This window comes from Seriola dumerili, unplaced genomic scaffold (assembly GCF_002260705.1).
Source record: "Seriola dumerili isolate Sdu_G_001 unplaced genomic scaffold, Sdu_1.0 BDQW01000025.1, whole genome shotgun sequence".
In the NCBI taxonomy this organism is placed as follows: Eukaryota; Metazoa; Chordata; class Actinopteri; order Carangiformes; family Carangidae; genus Seriola; species Seriola dumerili.
In genome coordinates this window covers 16,354,364-16,375,956 of record NW_019174280.1, presented here as the reverse complement: position 1 = coordinate 16,375,956, position 21,593 = coordinate 16,354,364, and the positions used below count along the sequence as shown (strand labels likewise).

General features: G+C 40.3%; 1 protein-coding gene across 1 annotated transcript in view; it reads right to left on the bottom strand.

The window, feature by feature from the left end:
- Positions 1–21,593, bottom strand: part of kcnk3 (potassium two pore domain channel subfamily K member 3) — a 30,243-nt gene extending 8,650 nt beyond the window's left edge. Inside the window, exon 1 of the mRNA XM_022737896.1 lies at positions 21,225–21,593. Coding sequence (XP_022593617.1) covers positions 21,225–21,507 — 283 coding nt within the window. The 5' untranslated portion in view covers positions 21,508–21,593. The remainder of the gene's footprint in view (positions 1–21,224) is intronic.

The following is a 21,593-nucleotide window of genomic DNA, read 5'->3' as shown; positions in this document are numbered from 1 at the left end:
CTAAATAAACTCGCCTTGCCCTGCTAACTCAATCATGCAAACCGACAATGGAACATATGAAAGTGATAGTGTGAATCCTAACACTGTTAGATCCCTGAGATGATAAGAAATCCATTCATCAGGCAGCAACATCAACAAAACAAGAAAAGAGCGTAAAGAATATTAAACCTATAACAAAGTGGACACAAATGAGTGTGGAGACTAACAAACATGCTACTTCCTAAATTTATATGCATTTACATCAATCTAACAAATAACAAGCTAGATGAAATAGCTTCCTCTGCCATTAGTTGTCGCAAAGCACACGCTGCTGCTTGCAAAGCTTATTGCTATGAGTGCAAGGTAATAAATGAAGGCAATTCAACATTTTGACAACTCAGAGCTTCTTTCATCTGGATTATGGCAGTTATATACTACGAGGACACAGTTTCATGAGCCTTGACTGGGTAAAGTCCTCCATATCCCTAGAGTCTGTAATACTGACGAGGAGTTATGCCAGTGTTTGTTACCAGAGGTAGAGTTATGTGTCCATGTAAATTATCTTATTAGAAAAAACACATTTTAAACAAAAGCACAACCTTTTGAAAGTCATCACATCAGCAGCTAGTTAAGAACTCCATTTGAAGAAGAGTAACTTCAGTAGTTGTCATCGTTTACGGTTCCCCTTGAGAGGACATGACTATCCACTATAGTGGTGAGTAAACAAATTCCTTTTGCAAAGTTCAAGTGCGCTCAGAGGTGTTGCACACAATCACAGCATTCAGCCGTATATGGCTGGCCTAGTTCTTCAGCGTACAGGTGGCCCGAGCAGCTATCCCCGTGTGACGTCACTCTTATCTGCGTTTACTCCATCCCTACAATGCTGCGTAGTGTGTTCTATACAAACGTGCAAATAAACACTGACCGTGTCATCAGTTTGGTACAGGCCGTCTTTGAGCAGCAGCCCACTCGGCTTCCCAGCATGCCTTCTCCACAGCTCGCTTTCATCTCCAGCTGCGCCTGGCCAAAGATATCATTACACGACCTGGCAAACTGTAACTCCTGTCCTCTTGTAAGCATCAAGTGTTTCCATGGATGGCACCCAAAGAGTAAAAGTTAGTAATGATTCTGGATTTCCCATGACTTATATCCTACCTCTATCTAAAACGTGGAGCCACAGACCCCCATCAATTCTCCATCATAGACACCTCAAACTCCAGACGACCCCAGGATTGTTTATTCAGGCACTCAAACACAGCTCTGGCTCTTCCACCTCCCTCCATTACTCCGTCCAGCTTTTGACCCACAAGGCCTCGCTGACAGCTGCTGTGTAATGTCCATGTAATGAGTGTGAAAGCATCGAATTCTAGGAATATGTCTTATTGGGAAAAATATCAAATTTCATAGTCAATGAGCGCAATCATGAATCCAGAAAAAAGAAGCACAGCTGCTTCATTTGTTTTTAGTGAGTTATGGATTGAGTGAGCTATGAATTTAATATGTAACTTCGGTGAAGTATTATTCGTTGGGACTGGATTGATTCAGAGTTACATGGTGAGTAGCAAGATCTGGTATATGTTAGCGCCAATGGTTAATCAAGGTAATTTGTGCTGTAAGAAATACAACTCAAATGAATTGTTTAATATTTTCAGGAAATTCAGATTTTCCCGCTAATGGTCAGTGCACCGAATCAACAAGTCCTCCAATATAATTGACGAAATATGTTATCCGTCAGTGCCTCCCAAAACCATTACAAATGATTCATGTAACATTTTTCTGATCTGCCACTTCCATGCTTAAGGTTTAGTCAGGCTTAGCCAACTGAAACTACTTGGTTAAAGTTAGAGAAAGAGTCAGTCCATTGTGTTCATAGTTGAAAGACCAACATTCGCTTTAGAGTGGATGCAAGCGGTGCATGGTCATGTATTACAGATATAGGGGTAAATGTCTGTTGAGGAGAAGATTATTTCTGCAGTTTTTATTGCTTATTACTGCAGGGATCACTGACAGACATCGTTCATGTGACCACAAGTTGTCCATGTTGTGAAAATGCAAACAAAGGCTGAACACACGACTGGTGCTGTTGTTTTTCTGGTGACGACAGACAAATGTAGTTGAACAACGACTTCAATCAAGGTCTTTATAGACGTTTAGATTCTTGTGAACCAAATCAATCAGTTAATCAGGCAAAGTAAAAAATCTAAGTCATTGCAGCAAATGGCCAAAAACGTCTCTTACCATCAGTCAGTGTCGGTGTCATTTAACCATGACCGCAAGTGGCTATTTTAACTCAAATCCCCATCTTGCCCTAACCCTAACCGAGTCATTTATGAGAATAAATGTACCAGACATGCTGATGATACTTGGTGCTTGCATGGTCGCTCACTGCCATTGGTGTGTGAATGTGTGTGTGTGAGTGGTTGAAAGAGAGATGTAAAAGTGTAACGCACTTTGGATAAAAGCACTATGTAAATACAGTCCTTTCACCGTAGGCCTATACCAAATTAAGATAAATTTTACTGGTAATTAATTTTGACATTACAGGCAGTACATTGGCCTTTGCAAGGATGCACTTTGTTATATTCAATACTTGCAATTATGTCAGGTATGTCAGCTTCTACATTGTACCTTTGTAGCTGTCAGCAGACTGTAAAATAGTAAGAATAATCTCTCTAATCAAACTTTCATTATATGCAGCGACAGTGAACAAGGAGCCTCTCCAGCCGGTACAAGAGAGAGAGAAAGAGGGGGATACGGGATGTATTCATCACAAGCAATCTGATGTAACGCCAGAGGAGACAGCACATTGGCAAAGCGTCTGTCTGGGTTCACTTTAACTCGGTTACCCCTGTGTGGGCTCCAAATCGGGCCTGGGAGCATGTGCTCTCATCCAGCACACAGCTGAGGCCCAAACACTAAAGCATCACAAGCCTGAAGACCAAAGCGACCAGGGGTTAGATCAGAGAGCTGTGACTTGGCTGCCATGTGCCCTGAACTTCCCTGTTGTGTAGTAAAACCCTCTCATCAACATAAAATACACCCACAACATTCACACATACAACACATTCATCCCTTATCCACAAGCACCAATCTGCGCCTGTGTGTATCCGACCATCCTAGTCTAATGTTTTGCTTTCACTGCGAGAAAAAAAAAAAAAATCCCTATCAAGATCTATTTCCAAACGTACTCCTTAGGTTCCTTTTTAGGGGATATGAGAGGAAACCTTGGCAGGCTGCAGTTTTCCATGAGGTCAGTAAGCAAGGCATTCCATGTGGAGAGTGAGATCTCTGGGAGGGTTAGCTAATTAAATAAATCACGTGATTTATGTACCTGATACACAGTTGATACGGATTTGTTTTAAAACTCACAACACAGCTGCACTAAGGCACAAGTGGGGTTCACACAGATACTGTACACAACAAGGGAGCAGGGGTAGAGGGAGGAGGAGGAGGAGGAGGAGGAGGAAAGGGTAGAAGAGGACAAGAGAGATGAAATATAAAGGGAAATAAAGCAAGAAGATGAAAGGTTAAGAAATGAAACTGAAGGGAAATACAGAACATATAACTCACTCTCTGCACTTTACTAAATTCATAAAAAGGGTCCATTTAAAAAACCAAGACAAATTTGAAGCTTTAAAACTTAATTTAGATAGCAGGAAGTCTTTAATTTGTAGTCATTGTTAATGTAGGAACTCCAAGGTGGGATTTCTCTCCAGGCTTTTAAGAGGTCAACTCAAATAACAGACGTATCTGTTTCAAGTGCTCCATTTGGGTTATCTGCTTTAAAAGTGTGCCTGTGTCGGCACAAAGAGAGTAAGAGTGGAGAGAAAGAGAGAACATGTTGTGTAATATGATACAGGAATTTGAAATAGCTTCTTTTGGGAATAGATGCTAATTCCCTCTGGTAAACAGCTGGCGGGAGTGCAAAACATACCTGCCTATCAATGTCAGGAATGATAACACATTAAGTCAAAACAAACAGAGAGGCTATACAGAATAATGACATGACTGCTCAAACAGTTTGTCCTATTATCTGGTAATACACTGCATTCAAAATGAGCCTACACAAGTAAAAGTAATTGACATGCAGTTGACAGTTAGCTAAAAGCTAATGAAATGTAAAGCTAAAATTAATAGAGTTTTTAACTAGGTATAAGTAGCTGAAAAATTGTTGATTTAGATGAAGTAACAGAAGAACAGCTTATGCAGTTAGCTAAAAGTATTGTTAATGGATAAATGGTTGATAAGCAATTTAAATAGCAGCTAATTTAAGATAACAATTGAAATAGTGCTGTAGTAGTGGATGAACAGTTGCAATGGTTAGCTAACAGTCATGGATAAACAACTGAAATAGCTAATGGAAAAATAACTGAAAAATGGTTAATTTAGATTAAATTACAAACTAAACCTAAATTAACAGATGGACAGCTCAAACAGTTAGCTTAAAGTAATGTTAATGGACAAATGCTAGCTAACAGTATTTAATAAACAATTTAAATAACTTAAGGTAACAATTGAAATAGCTAAACGTAGTGGATAAACAGATGAAATGGTTAGCTAACAGTAATGTATAAACTGTTGAAATAGCTAATGGATAAATAGTTAGCTAAAAGTAAACAGGAAATTAAAGAGCGTAACAGTTTAAATATCCCAGTTCTGCCACTCCAAGTGGTGGTATGAATGCAAACATGACCACCTACTGTTGTAACAACATTCACTGTTATATAATCGATAGTGTTAAATATGATCCAGTTGAAAATCATTTTAAAAGAACAAATTAGAAGCACGACGGGTGGTGAAGGAGTTCATCTGACAGGGCTGTTGGGGTACATCAGATCAAAAACATGTCGGGAGGCACAGACCTAGACTTCAGACTACAGTGTGCATAATTAGTCACAGATGCCAATGCTGATGATGGTGGCGAGGATGACGAGGATCATTTTTCTGTGGAATATATAAAGCACAGAGACACACTTGAGACACATCTAGGCTAGGAACTGGGCCAAGTGTGAATCAGGAGACGATTGCTAAAATTCACACACTATTAACTGCCTTTGATCCATTCGTGCTCCAAACAGTGTTTTTGTTTTTGTGACGCACGTGACAGTGAAGAGGCAGCTGATACTGTACAACACAAACAACATTTTATGCTCGTTAAGCCTGACACACTGGGGCGGGGGTCTCTGTGGTCCAGCATATGAGGAATTGCATGTGAAAATAGTCCAGCTCTGTGTCATTAAAAAACCAAACATATGTGACAAGCCTGCTATAATTTGACATGGTTATTTCACGCCTGCCTTGTGATTTCTGGTAATTTGGACTGCAGCCGGGTAATGTTTTATTCAGCTGAATGCTCTTTTTAAAAATAGCTGCTGCTTGTCTTGCTATCTTGTTCCTCTGACTATTTCTCTTCCCTCACTCTGGCATTTTTTTTTCATTACCAGTTCTACCTCTTTCCACCCTCCTCTCTCAGTATTTCTCTGTCCCCTCAGTCTCTAATTCACAGAGATGCATTTGCTGTTGCTTTGCAGCCTGTGCAGCACAGTCACCTGCCTTTGTCACCTGATTCCACTGATATATTCGTACACACTCTGGCCTGCGTTCAGCTCATTCAGCTGCTCTCAGGAAGCAGATGCTGTCCTAAACTGACATGTGCTGGCGAAGGGGAGGCACCCAAGTCTGGCACGTAACACACACACACACACAGATCAGTTTACGCAGCAAAAAAGGAAGACAATATGGAAAAACCCAGGATTAAATGAGAGGACAGATGAACACAGGGGCACAATGATAAACATGCGTGCCTGGTTACACAAAGAACTGAAATTGAAAAATGCTGCCAGAAATGACATCCTGTGTACTGTATATCGCATGATATATCCTTGTTATCCTTATGTTGTATCCTTGTATCCTATCCTGTGTTTGTGTGTGTTCTTATTGCAATGCAAGAAATCAGGGAGTTTGAAAAGAGCAAATAATTCTTGAATTCTTAATATTTTCTCCAAAGCCACAACCAGTCTCAGACCAATGCTTTAGACTCAATAACTTCCACATTCACATGGACTACCTTCATCTGTTGGTGGGGGCGACCACCGATGGTGATTATTCCAAACATCTTGAGTGTAATGTATTCAGTCCAACTCTGCTGCCACAGTAATGGCAGCTGTACTTGAGCAGCTTCAACAAATCCAGGATGTGTCTGCTATAACTGCGTTTCTATTCACCTGTTTTATGCATTTTAAATGTATGCATAAAAAAACCTTAGTGGAGAAGTCAAAACTTGAAAAAGAAAAAGAAAAAAGAAAAGGTTTTCATGCTTGGTTGAGGTGGAAATGCAATGGAAACAGACTTTGCAAGTTAAGCACACACACGTAAACATCCGCTGAAGAGATGAGAAACAGTGGCAGATGAAAATATCAGATCTTATTGGATCGTGACGTTTCTCACATTAAGACTTGAAACAAAAGAAAATTCCTTATTTCATCACATTTTCCACATCATTTTTGTTTGTTTGAAGTTTGTCTGCTGCTCTCTTCTTTACGTCATCTTGTTGCAACAACTCCTAATATTTAATATTATTGGTATAGTGGATGTTAACACACATTAATTCACATTATCTTTTGTTGATTTTCTAGAATTCTAGTTAAAATTTTGTTGGAAGCCTCAATTCCAGGGTTTGTGTTAAAACTCATTAATAGCAAATATCCTAAATATTAATTATGAAATAATTAAAAGAGTAATGAAAGAAAATGTTGAATTTCAACCCTCCATTTCACATCCAAGTACTGGATCAACTGCAATAACTTTAACTTTTGTTTTAACTTGAAAGCTAAATGAATAGTGTCAAGTTGAGTCAAATACTCATACATAAATTAGTTACAGAAATGTAAGCCAATATTAAACTCTCAATTAGATAGTCAAAGTGTTGTGGGAGTCATTCTGTTGTACCATGACAGCCTGATCTGACGAACCACTAGCTTTACAGAAAAATAATCTTCGTCAGAATTGATTAGATATATCCAAACAAGCCCACATGAGGAAATGTGTGGAGGCTTTACAACACACAGAACACACATCAACATCTCACACAGACGGGTGTGTGTGTGCGGTCCTCTGACAATGGCTCTTTACCGGAGACGCGAGTACCCATCAACGTCCTGGCCGAGCTGTCTGGCCGGGCTCGTTGCCACCTTGTAAAGATATTATATGTCATGTTATGTGATGCATGAGACTAATGCTGGCACCTGGCTTAATGACCAGAGGCAATTAAATCAAGTAATGCATCTCATTAAGGTGTTATATGAACCCCTAACTGCATGGCCTGATGCTCCCGTACCGAAAAATACGTTTTTTGTTGCATTCTTATCATTTTACTTTTCTGGTGTAAAACTGACAGAGCGTAAAATAAGTTGCTAGTTTAAGCTAGTTGGCTTGAAGCTGTTTCATATGAGAGCCTCAACTGTCATTCGCAGCATGCACTACATGTCTTGATGTAAATAGGTAGAAAACCTACACAGCTAAACATCACAAATCATGGAAACAGGAGGGTCTTCAATAGCAACAAATAGCTTTTTCAAGTGCAACGTATTTATTTGATTTTATTTGCTGCAATTCTATAACCTCTTTGAGTTATAGTAAGTGTTATAATGATTAGGGGTAAATACACTGTCAGTTGCTTATAGGGATTTTTGTGAACACATAAGGTCAAACTTTCAATCTCCATGACGAGGAGATCTGTTGAAGTGACCTTGAGGCTCTGACTGCCACTTCCTCTTCGTGACATACAGACATGCGCAGTACATGTGGACAAATTCATAGAGTGTTGTAACTTTGTCCAAACTGCTACTGAATGACCATCCAGTTTTATCTGCGTGTCAGGTCTCCTTGTCACCTTGGTGAGGTAACCGCCGCCTCGGGCTGTCCATATGGCGGGAGCAGACAGACTGGGAGCAGAGCATCAGTTCCACCTCCACTCACTCTGCAGGTTCACCTTACCAGACCTGGGTCACACAGTATCTGCAAATCCATCCGTAGCATTTGTTTTAACCTACTTGGAGGTTTATTGCATCAGCACCATCATTCTACTTTGCGTTACCTTGCGTACCGTTTATTTTATGTCAGGAAGATGTGTGCAATTAAAACAACTTTGTTATTCAGTGATTTTCTTATGTGGCAAACTCAGGCCTACAGAGGCTAAGACCACTTGGACATGCAAATGTCAACTCACTCAATTTTATGTTCCATCTCGAGATTCATTTGGAGCTGAAATAGCCAGACTGCGCGACTGATTCACTGGATGATGACACAGGAAGACTGTCTTATGTTAATTAAACACAACAAAAGAGTGTGTTGAAACTCATCTTGTGGCACCGTCTGGGATGGTAAAGCTTGGATACTTGGTCTTGTTACATTTCACATAAATTAGCATTGTTTCATTTGATCTCTCTCACCATGTTTCCTGTCTGTATCTGTAGCGATCTACAAGGTGAAATGCCCCCCGACTCTTATCTTTTTGTTAATGGGTGATGCAGAGCGCAGTAACCAAAGACCATAAATGTCACTATCCATTAATTTTTTATGTTGCAATGATAGCTGGTAGGTTTATGGCCAAGCTAATGTCTTTTTGTTCTAGCACCAAAGAAGGAGTTCAAAAGCTCTCTGCCTTGGATAACTTCAAAACTAGGAGGTACTTTCTCATTAGTGTAGTGTAGCAAAAACAAATACATAAGATTACTCTGAGGCTTTAGCAATTTTTATTTGACCAAAATTGGATACAGGGAAAATACCCTGTTAGTCTATAACAGTTTTTCACAGCAGGAAGATCTATTGTTGTATCCATTAAGTAATATGTACAGGAAGAGACGGTGAACCAGTGCTAGACAGAGATGAGTCAACTTTCTGTACTCATAGTGAGGACACTATGGTGATGGGAATGAAAATCATCAGTACCCATAATCACAAATAACAACGTTCTCTCATTGTTATGATGTATTTCCTTTTATGCAATGCTTGTGTTCACTCCAACCCCTGTCACCAGGCAAGAACACTGATATTGCTCAATTCTACAAAACCCCAGATTTCATTCAACAACAAGGTTTTTTTTTTTTTTTCTGGACTGCAGACCTCACCACTTCCAGGTGTTAAGGTAGCTATAGCTTGTTAACAACACTGACAACGTTCTGCTGTGTGTTGTATGGAAGGGAGCGTGTCTATGTTCCCACAGCCCTATGTTAAGAAATATGGGACCATAGGGTTTCCTTTTGAGAAAAATCTTAGGCCTTGTCCACATTAACCCGGGTAAATATAAAAATGCACATTCACAATGAAAACGATCTCCATCCACACTAATCGTTTTCAGAACGCTTTGCATCCACGTTCCACGGCGTCTTCACATTTATCCACCTCAGCGATCGTTTTTGTAAAGCATCGTTTTCAGTTTTCAGAATTCACCGTTCTAATGTGGACGGAAGGGCTAACCGGATAAATATTTCCTGGGTTAGTGTGGACATGGGCTTATGGGAACATATAAGACTGTGGGAAAATAGGGCCTAATTTTCAAAACATTCTTTGAAATGTGGGAACATAGGGCTGTGGGAACATAAGGCTGTGGGAACATAGGGCCGACCCCGTATGGGAACTGCATGACTAGCTAGCACGTGAGCGAACACTCTTATCAGAAGCTTGTATTCTAGTTTGGGCTGGACCACTCTCATTACTCTAGGTGGCTCTGCCCTGTCCCAGAGGTCACATCCTAAATCCCTCAGCTTCTGAAATTAAACTTCATGGTTTATAGAAACACCGGAGAGAGTGCTTCATGCTTTAGTCATAAAATGCACAATAACCTTCCGTATACAAGCTTATCTGCTGCACTGTTGTCGTACATTTTAAAAACAAACAGGAGATTGCACAAGACAACCATCTCAGTACTTGTCCATTGCTATAGTCAATGCAGTGTCATTTTGGTGCTATCAACACAGTTGCAATGCCTGAAATGCGTCTTTGACCAGTCAGATCGCTTCTGTACCCATTTGTGACAGTCGCCATGAACCTGTTTTCCACCATCGCACACCAGCATGTGGATCAGGAGCAGACACGTCCCCTCTGACAGGAGTGGTATTAGGATTATTCCAGAGAAAATAGGTTAGCCGCCTGTTGTTTTAGCCCAAGGTCGTCATGGGGCACCTTTTTTTGCATATGGATATTAAATGTGTACTCATAAGCTCACGCTCAGGTCGCAGCCCTCGGGGGTAAACACGACTCACCTATCACTGTTATTGTTATTATCATTATGCCCCAGTGTGTGACAGTCCACTTCATCCAGGTTGGCTTGTTGAGATATTAAGCAGATGCTGGAAACAAATTGGAAAACAAATTCCCTTGGGAGACAGTATATAAGCCAGGCGAGCTACGGCCGCTTGGCGCTGTCGGACAGAATCATTCCAGTGCTTGGAGCCAGTTGGAGCAGCGTAAAGCTAACGCACCCACCCCGGTTACCAAAGCATCTAACACTATCCCACTCTCTGGACTCGAAGAAGGTTGGAGCCGTCAGGAGCCAGTGAGTTGTGAGAAAATCACTTCAGGTTGTTATGATAAGGACGGCAATGAAAGCTCTGTTTTTTCTGCGAACCATAAACATACAGTATTAACTTCTCACCTCTCACCTCAGTGTTTAGACGCTTTCCACACTGCTGACGAGCCTACCATGCACGATGTGGAAAGATTTTTTTTTTTTTTTTGGCTCATGCTTGTACTGAGGCAAAAAAAAGGCTTCTGTAGCCTCCACCATCTCCAGGCACTGGGGAGACAGCTCAGCACTCTGGGCACACAATCAACACTGAGCCGGCTGGTATAACACCCCCTCCCGTCTGAGAGAACTGTGTGTGAGAGCTGCATTTCATGACATTGTGTGTTCCTCGGGGAGAGTTTCTCTGGTGTGGTCATGTGACTAACTGCGTATCGGCTTTTTATAGCAACACTGGCTATTTGTAATTTTGGTTTTCGGGCCCTGCAATGCACTCTGCATAGAGCTTCAACTGGTGCTGTGATGAAATTTGTACTTTAAAGCAGCTGACTTTGTTTGATAGTTTAGGATACATATATTTTGGGTGACAGTTTTTCATTTTTGTGTGCTGTGCTGTGCTGGGGTATAATATATAAAACATTACAGTGGCTCTGTACAGTAGCTGTTATGTTTATCGAAGAGGGTAAAGAGAGTTCAAACGGCAAAATATATGAGGACACACAGATTCACACCACACACGTACCAGCGTACAAATAATGAGCTCCTTAGTGCAAATTTCCCATCAGCATTCAGGCATTTCTCCAAGAAATAATTTGCAGCTCAGTGTGGGCCATTATATTGTGTCTCTTAAGCATCATTGAGGAAAATGTCTGGATGCTTTTGTGCGAGTGCCTTCTCCCACAATTTCTGCATAATTTGGTAAACACAATGCAGGCAGCTCATATGCAATGGCTCGCATTGCTTTTCGAGATTAATGGAGTATTAATCACAAAAATCTATGCGAGCTATAGTTTATGAACGGCAGCAGAGAGCAATTGCATTATCGTTTCTGAGAGACTGACTCTCTGGGCGGACATATTGTTTAAGTGTAGGTTTGACTAGTCACCTGTTGGTAGTTTTTCCACATGAGTGACACAAAATAGCCCAATGAGAGCCTCAAACCTGCAGTAGACGATGATATTTCGTTACACGCGAACACATGCAGCTTTGAAGAAAATATATGTAGACTTCAGTAACATCACTGTAATGCACTCTATGAGTAATATCCATTATTGTGTTTGTCCTGTGGTGCTAAAACCCATGTTAAACTGTGTGGTCGAACACAAGTGAAAAAAAACGAAAGACAGTGTTTCAGCCTAAGACAAAACTGTGATCTTTGGTGTATCAGAATAAGTTTAGGGCCAAAGCAGAAACCATGGTTACAGTTATATACAATCGTCTCCACTACGGGTTTCGGATAGAGGTTCGTTAAATGTAAAATGTCTTCACTAATTTGAGCAGGTTTAATAAGTAGGTTTTCATTTCTAGCAGCATTTAATGAACATCGTTTCCCATGAACCCTGGAAAAACTGGAAAAATTACTTTAGAAGAGAGCGTTGGTGAGTTTGAGAACTGTAGTTTTTTCTGCGCTCACAAAAAGTAAGTAAGTATGAAAAGTAAAACCCAGGAACATGCTTCACTTTTTCGTGAAAGAAGCTAACAAAAGAGAAGCTGTCCTGCACGTGACATCACAACTTTGGCTTTTTATTAGTGGAGTGTCTCAAAACCATTTCAACCGGCCTAATCAAATAAACAGTAGCTCAACTGCACGAAAACCGCACAATCTGGCAACACTGCTGGTACGAGACATTTCTGAATGCCTTTTTTTCTGTGGCTTACTCCACTGCAAAACCATGGAGCCACAACAGCCGCTGCTTTTTTTTTTTTTTTTTTTTTTTTTTTACCAGCATTGTTCCTGGAATCACATCCCAACTGTCTGCACCCTGAACAAGTTTCCAATACCTTTCCTTTTCAGGTCACGAGAGGAGAAACAACGAGATGCGGCCTCATTCAAGACACAGCCAGTCACTCTACTCTGCACACAGGGTCACATTATATCGTTATTCAACATCATCATTATGTGTCACTTGGCACTAATGATCTTAGTTACTGATCCAGGATAGAGGTTGTGATGAAAGTTTGGATTAAGCTCACTGCTTACACAAAATGATTCCAGCATGCAGTATTTTTCAATCATAAAGAAGAGGTCTGGTAATATAAGACATTTTAATTACTGTCAACAAATCCCATGGAGAGACCAAAACCAACAATTAATGTATTCAACACATAAGTAGCCTATTATCGTACATAGCCAAAGCCTGATATGGCCAAATGTGTTTTTAATGGTTGTCCAAAAACCATTAAAAACACATCATTGCTCTGGGTGACATGTTCCTTCATTATGATGAACATAGAAAATTTTATAATTTATTTTGAATCAATCCCAACGTACATCATCTTGTTGCAATAAATACTCACTGGAGCACCAAATGTGTATAAATCCACGACTGAAAATACTTTGATTAACGTGTTAAAATCTACAGTAAACAGCTGTTTTAGAGAATTACAGAGGGTTATATTTTTACTTTTTCAAGAGGAGCCAATGGGGTTGCAGTTAAATACCACAGACAGAACAGAGTAGCCTTGGTTTTTTCATAGAATTTATTGACACTAAGAAAATTAGAGTAACACCAGATTTATCCTTTTAAAGTCCATTTCAACAAATTCTGTCTCCAATCAACTGAGGCCGTATACTGCACTTCCTTTATACATTTACAGCGTTGATGGAGTTGTAACACATATTTAGTGTCTGGGGCGCTGGGACACATCTCAGTTAATCTCAAATTTCCACTGGAAGGATTACGATATTAATCGAGCGGCAGTGTCCAGCACTCACTAAAAGCTCTGGGTTGTGAAAGAGGAACATAATTCAATACACCAGGACATGAGATTATAGGCATTCTTCCCTTCAGAGAAAAAAATAGAGTAAAGAGTTCACATTTCAAATCAAAATAAACCCCACAGGAGCTAGTTCGACACAATATACTGTAGCTGGGACTTTACACGTCATGTCGAGTCTATTTATACTCTGGAACAGAATCAGCAGGAAACTTCAAATGAAAGGATTCACATCTCACTACTGTGTACTATTTGATTTGGTTAGACTCCAGTCAGCCCCCGCTGGATTATGAAGTCTAATAAATACAAAGTCATGTTTTGTTTAGTGAGTCAGGCAACCACTCAACTTTCCATTGAGGCAGCGGAGCATAAAGCAGACGTACAATAGGTAAACAGTCGCTGGTCATGTGAACGGAGCAGCAGCAGCAATGAGAGTCACTTCTATCAACTTTCTCAGACGTTGTTCCTTCAGATCCAGAACAGCAACAAACTCTCTCAGCCAATAATAGCCGTGGATGTCTCAACGTTTCTCCCCGTTCACTCACTTTGTACCTACAGCTCGGCATCAGAGATCTGACTCTGTACCACTGCTGCTAAAATGCACGCATCATTGTACAGTGAGGTGTTTTTTAATGAAAGCCACTGAATGTTGCAAGTGCCGTAAATGAGATTCGAAATCCATTAAACACCTTGAAACACAAGGATTCGTTTGCTTTGTGTCTAATTATTTACACAGCTGTGGAGTTATGGTTTCCCTCGTGGCTCTGTAATATTTACTCTATTTAATAACGTTAATACATTAACTAGGATTACAAAACAAAGAACCTATTAAAACTCACATTAGAGGAGCGCTGCTGTGTTCATTAAAGTTTTATGCTCATTCAGGTCCACTTAGTAAACTCAGGACCTTTAGTTAACTTTCAACAAACAAATCAACAAAGTTTCCTTCATTACAACAGAGGATTTCCTTTATAATTATGCAGTCTATAACACACGTGACAGCCTTTAAGAGCTTCTCCGCTAATCGAGACCTCATTGTTTGTCTCCATTTGTAAGTCAGTAAGTAAACTTTATTTCTAGAGCACCTTTCAAAAGCAGATTTACAAGTTGCTTCTCAGGTGCACATAAAATACAACGCCTCGAGAATTTCAGGGAATGCTCGGTCACAGAAAAATAAAACCACCAGATTTTGTCCAAAATCATGGCTGATTTCAGGGGCAAATGCAAAGAAGTAACAGTTTGTAAGCTTGATTAAAACATGATGAGATGGACAGGCATCAAATTTATCTCTGTGCCAGTATTTGTCACTTGTTGCATACGGTAACCCTTCAGCAGGTACAGCACTGATGGGCCCAGTGTCCAACTCAGCTGCACACTTACAGCCGCTTGTGTTCTGAAGATTGTGACCTTCTTGTAACCTTAGTGACACAGAGCTGCACAAATCAAACAAAGAGAGCTTAGCCATCCTTTCAGCTCTTTAAGTTTTCAGCGACAGCCCCGTGGCGGGACTGACTCAAAGACGCTGAGTCCAGCGCTCTTTCTTAATTAATGTATCGTTAACATGAATATTTATGTCATATACACAGTTTGTGCTTCAGGACCTTTAGGACCTTGAAACCTGTTTAAAGTCCGTTGTGTAATTTACAAACAAGACAAAAAAAAAAATCCATCTTTCTTCTGTCGGCTAACAGCTCTATGTCACATTACATCTCAGTGTGTCTGCATGATGAGCGGTGAGGGCAGTGCCTCACTGCACAGCACCACACTGGGTTATGCAAGGTAATTTACTCTGTTTTGGGGGCCTTTTATGCAAGCACCATGAAGAGTTACAGAGTTACCGAATCCCTTTAAACACAGCAGCAGCTCTTCACCAGGCCCGGGATCAGATCACCCCTAATGCAATTAAACTGTAAACTGAAACTGCTCAGGTTGATTGATATACCATTCATTCTCAGTTGATTCATTGCAGGTAGGCTCCGTGAAGCATTTCTCTATTTTTTTTGAGTATTTTTGCTTTAGAGGTTCCACTGTAAGAGCAATGCTGATATTAAAAACACAAGTTCCACCAAAAAAAAAAGAAAAATCAAAAGCCTTTCTTAGCTACAGTACTTCAAATGACCTGAAAAGCTCCAGTGGAAAAGCAGGCTTGCTTTAGGGAGTATCACAATAATCTTCTATTCTTTTTGTGAAAGCCCCTCGTGCAGTTTAATGTCCTTATTTCTGATGAAAGAAAAAAAAAAACACATTTATATGCTCCTAATTTGCAGAGAAATAGACAGAAAATATGATTTGGAAGAAATATGACAGTGCCCAGATGAATGATCTCTTCTACCAACATGATGAAGAATGTGTCAGGAAAACTTGATTAATATATATACATATATATATTATATTTGTTTTTTCTACATCAAATTTCCACTCTTGCAATACAATACATTACAAAATGATGCAAAACATTTTTTGTGGTTATTCAGACACTGACGTTACTTAGTTAAGTTTTGGGGGGGGGCTTTTTCAATATTTTACCAAGAGCATCTTTTCCTGACTTTAACCAGGTGTTTTAAATGTCTGAACCTAGTCACATGTAGGATATACTGTGATATCTACTGTAAATGGACCGCCTACTGTCTGTGAACATAATAAGGCAGCAGTTATGATTTCTTATAAAACTTAAGTGGCAAAGCAAAGTAGTAGTTCTCTAATGTCTTTAATGTCATTTTCTACTGTATGTACTGTACCTATAAGTTGTAATAGAAGCTATTTGCCAAAAAGAAAAGAAGCAAGAATCAGTAAGCAAGAAAAAGCACCAAGGAGCACTTTCACCATACAGAAAGACCTAATGAACACATCTCTAGCCACTTACCATCAGTGTGAATATATCACAGTGGTCTTTCTATATCCTTACTACACTTTTTCTCATGTTTTTAATGCCAACACTCTCCTCTGAGAAGCGCTGAGCTATCCATCTCCCTCTGTCTGATGAGAGTTATGCTCTTTCTGCACTCAACCACTTACTGCGCTAACCTCTTAAGCTGACTGAATAATAATGATGATACTAATGTAAGTAATTACCATTAATAATTCAGGATGTGCCCTCTAATTATGCAGATGCTGGAAACCGATTCACGTCTGGTGCCAAATCAAAGTCTGTGTCAGCGATGAAAATAGAAAAATGATCAGATATTTTATTCATTGTCAGTCCACATATAGAGACATTAGATTCACTAACCCGGAGGGGATTTGCTGAGCATGTCTGCTCTTTTTTCAGGAAGAGCCTGCTTCACATTAAAGCACTAACATGCTTCCACACTTGGTAGCTGCCCAGTACATCAACAACTGATGTACTGGTGGTGACAGAGCAACTAAACCAGAGCCGGGAGCTTAAGCTCTCTGATCCAGGCCACTTTTAATGTGATGGGAGAGTGTTGCAAACCAACCAGCAGATTTTCATCACCAGTCCAAGGCTTTAACCCTGACTGATGCTATCTTTTGGGATTATAGCGACTCATACAGATGCATTTGTATTCGTTTCTTCTCTCTACAATAGATTACAGATTCATCGACTACAGACGGCGAGCTCCTCTATCGAAGCACTGAGCTCACGTCTGCTGAATCAACAAGAGGAAAACAGCCAAATGATCTTTGAACAAAAACTATTTAACAAGAGGTGATTCACAATAATAAAAATCCAAGCAAAGCATGTGATTTTGAAGGAATGTTTTTTCTAATAACAACCATATGGTGACTTTAATGGGTCCTATCAAAAATAAAGGTTTTGTTTATGAGCCTAAGACGAAGGTTAATGACTTCAGAGATTAGATATCTCTTCAAGATTAATTTACTTAAAAGGTAGGCTCACCCAGATTACAAATAAAACATATTTTCTCTTTTTTTTTCTCATTTACCTCTATTCTCCAGATAATATTGGATTCATACGTCCAAGTTTTGAGATATATGTCTCTGAGATTTCTGCCTTTACCCCAATACAATGGACAAACTTTAATTAAAAAATTACCAGAAAGACTTTATCAGCAGAAATGGAATATAGTATTTATAAAGTTTTCATTAGCTTAGAATGAGCCCTTCATATCTATATAGAGAACAGGTCGTCTCCCACAGAGCCCACCATGTTGTGTCGCCGCGTTTCTACAGTGCCCACCGATACCGAACAATCTACAAGACCTTAGAGCAAGACCTTTTAGTTACGCAACTAAAGGACTTGGTTATGGTGAGTTAGAATCATAGTTATAGTTAATAAAAAAAAAAACAAATGTTAATCATATGTTTGCAAACTGACCATCCACCAACCCAACCATTACACCCTCGCGCTAACGTAAAGGCCACACTACCTCTGGCATCGGGACTGAACATAAACTGTGAGGTGTGTAACTGTAACTACTTAGGCTGCAGTATTTTCAACATGCAGGGACTCTTTCATTGCTGGGAAATGGTTCATAACAAGGTCTGAGGTTTATCTCGAGGAACTGAGACATTGTTTCTGGAGCGAGATGTTACTGTTGACATTTTTCAATGTTGTGAGCATATTACATTCACCTCCAGTGAATTGGGGTTGGACCAGAAATGACAGAGAAAACATTTCTCAAAATTTGGTCAAATCGAATCATATCTTTCTGAATGGCTCATTATCACCAGTGAGAAGGTTGCGTGTATGTGTGCTTAATCTTTTAATTTAGCTTGTGTAAACGTATTGTGATATCATATGGCGTGTTACACAAACACTACTGTACTGTATGTCAACACACGCCATCTGCCCCTTGAAGAGCAACAGAACCGCTTTGCATGTCCTACAATCACATGTTCCCGCCCTTATCAGACATCATCGGATAATACACAGAGGATATGAGACGTGTCTTGTGTGTAAGACCGTGTTTTCGTGTCTTGTGTTTATCCTCAACATGGTCCAGATGACCTCGAACTGCAGCATGAACAGTGAGTGCTGTGGACATATTTATATATATATAAATATACCCTGATGTGGCAATGACAAGATGTTCACCCCTGGAAGTGGGTGAGGGCAGAAGGGGGGATGACTGTGTTTACACCCACTAGGAGAGCTCCCTGTGCCCCAGGCCTTTATCAGACCCGTGCAGAGGATCTCCCCTATGTATCCTGCCATCTTGAGAGCGCTTTTTTTTTTTTTTTTTGCTCAAAGCTAATTTTTTTTCTCCCCTTGTGGTGTATCCAACATCGCTTCAATCTTTCCCCAAGCAGTTGGTGAGTAAATGGACACCCTGCCCTCCGCCTCCCCTTTCCTCTCTGGAAAGTGATGACTGGTTACTGATTGCAGCGTCTCCTCGCTTCTTCCCTTATGTTAAATTATTAGTAGAGCATGCTGGGGCCAGATCTTGCTGGTGTTTGCTGTTTTCCGCTGGCGGTTGTGCACTTTAGAAATGTGAATTGATGTGTATATTTATTCATAGATTCCCAGGATATTATTTGTTTTTGATAGAGTCAACAGCGTATGTGTTATATACAATATGAATTTCAATACAGCCATGTTAAGACTGACTCATTTCCTCTTTTACTCCTGTTACAAACTCATAGAAAGAACACTGTTTTCACATCGACTCGAGCACTCTGGTCCTTGGGGGTGTCCTGTGTTGGATCTGAATGTCCTGAGGCCTCATTTCTAAAATGACTTTAATTATAATTTCAAAGAATATGAGAGGAAATAAGAGGTTCATGACTATTTTTGTATTTTGGTTGGTGACAGAAATAGTTTTAGCCTCTGTTTCATAACAAAAAGAAATCACAGCTTTAGCTCAGGTTTGGCTCCATGTAAAAACTTAGTAAAATACATATTTTGCCCAACTGCCCCGTTGTTTTGCTCCACTCTATCATTCCATCAGCATGTGGATGATACTGTATGTCATGGTGGCGTGATATTGAGTGTACAGTACAGTATCTACAGCGTTAATGTGGTGTGCCAGAAGGCCAGTGGAACAGCGACGGTCTGGTGTTGTCATTAATACTTAATGGCAGGCTGAAACGCCAATCACTGTGTTTGTAGCAGCCTCGGGGCTCACAATTACAGAATGCGGTTACAGACACCCGGGGTTGGGTTAGTGTGCGATTAGTCGCCTGCATCTGATAGGGTTACAAGTCACAGGTCACTATACTGACAACTGCCCCGGTCACTAAACAAAGGAGGAAGGCTCAGATAGGAGATGGTGACAAAGACTGCTTCTTAAAGAATTGAAAAACAAATGTTAAAGCGAGTCTATGTAACTTTTCTCAGAGGAAACTACACAATCTCCGTCTTACAAATGAAAAGTTACATTTATAAACAATAAACCACACCATTTAACTTCAGTAATTTCAGTTCAATACTCAGGAGTTTGACCTCTACAGCCCAACTAGGTCTGGTATGACTAATAGCTTATGGGGGCTAATGTTAGCTAACATTAGCAAACGTAAGAGAGATGCTGTGTAACTGACACTGATAAACACATTCGCCGACTTTATGACTCTTCTTCTACTTGTGCTAGTGTTACACTGGTTTAGCAGATACACAGATATGCAAGATGTCTGTAAAGTAGCTGATTTAAGAAATCAATGTCATTGATATCTAATTACCATTTGTGGCCACAGTGGAAGTGGCTTTTAGGCCAAAAATTTAGGCAGCGTTGCTTCAGAGATAAAAAGAAAAAGGTTTAATTTTTTCAACCAGAAACAATGGCCTTAAAAGTAACCAATGGCAAGACAAAGGTAAACAATGCAGTCTAATCTTTATTCATTATTTGAAATGACAGAGGTGTTTTGCAAACAGCTGAGTGAAGCTGAGATGTTAAAGCAAACAGGCTGACTTTGAAGGCTGTGTGATAAAATGAGTAAAGAGCTGGGGGGCACGTGTTGCTGTAGGGCCCTTAGGAGCAGGAATAATGAGTAGCAGCACAAGAGAAAAGGCAAATGACTGTCTCATAACTTAAGTCTTCCTGGAGCACCTTCTCTAATGACAACCTTCAGTTACGAGCAGCAGAATTTCATATTTGGAGAGAGAGAGAGAGAGACGCATGTCCTCAAGAGTACTTTGCTGGCTGCAGATTTGACTTCCCCTTTTTCAAAGCAATCTGAGTAAAACACGCCAGTATAAAAGGCTCTGATGACAAACCCGTTTCCCTAGGTTCAGTTTAAAGAAAAAAGAAATTGTCTGCCCTCTGCTCAGTCTGTGGGAAGCAACACTTACAGTGTTTATACTGCAGTGATGGGGTTATGAACCTGCCAACAACACCTCATGCATGGGACTGTATGTCTGTGGTGTTCACGATTGATCTTATGTAAGCTTATATCATTTATAGTAGGTTTTTTTGTGAGCTATGAAGTTAATTAGCTCATAATTAAGTAGCCTAAGTATCTAAGAAGATTTACTCCACCGGTGCATATCCTTTACAGTTTCTGGGGATTTATGGTTATATCTGAATAATGTTATATGATATTTTATGGTGTTTCCTCCACCTAGAATTTTCCTATAAACAAATGTATTTGGTTTCTCCAAATGAAATATATGGAGTTCTTGCCTTTGGTATCTCCTGTTGCCTCTAGGATGTATATTCCTGCTGTGATGTTAAATAGCCTAGAGTCTTTCTAAAAATGCAGTCTTAGCTAACCATTAGTCTAAAGTTGATTTCATAAAGCTTTACAGGGACACGTGGAACAGAAATTGACATATGATCCATCATATCAACTTTTTTTTTTTTCTTTTTTTTTTGCCGGAGTGAAATAAAAGACAAACTTCCCACATATGATCTCAGTGCTGCTCTCTTACCTATGGTCGTGATCACAGTGATGGCGAAGTAAAAGGAGCCGGCGAATTTCCACTGCACCCCGGCTTTATGCGGCTTCAGCTGCAGCACCACCTTCTCCAGCTCGTCAAAGTCCTCCGAGGACAAGTTGAACGTCTTGAGCAGCTCCGCTTTCCTCAATTCCAGCTGAATCTTCTGGGCCGTCTCCTTCTGCGACTCCAGCGCGTCGAAGATCGCGGCGCCGACGATCAGGTAGGTGAAGGTGCAGATGATGAGGGCGAGGGTCCTCACGTTTTGCCTCTTCATGGTGGTGTGGTGCGCGTCAGGGGGACGGGCGGAGTGTCAGCGCGGGTCTGGAGGACGGGGAGCTCGGCTGGCTCATGGCTGTTGCT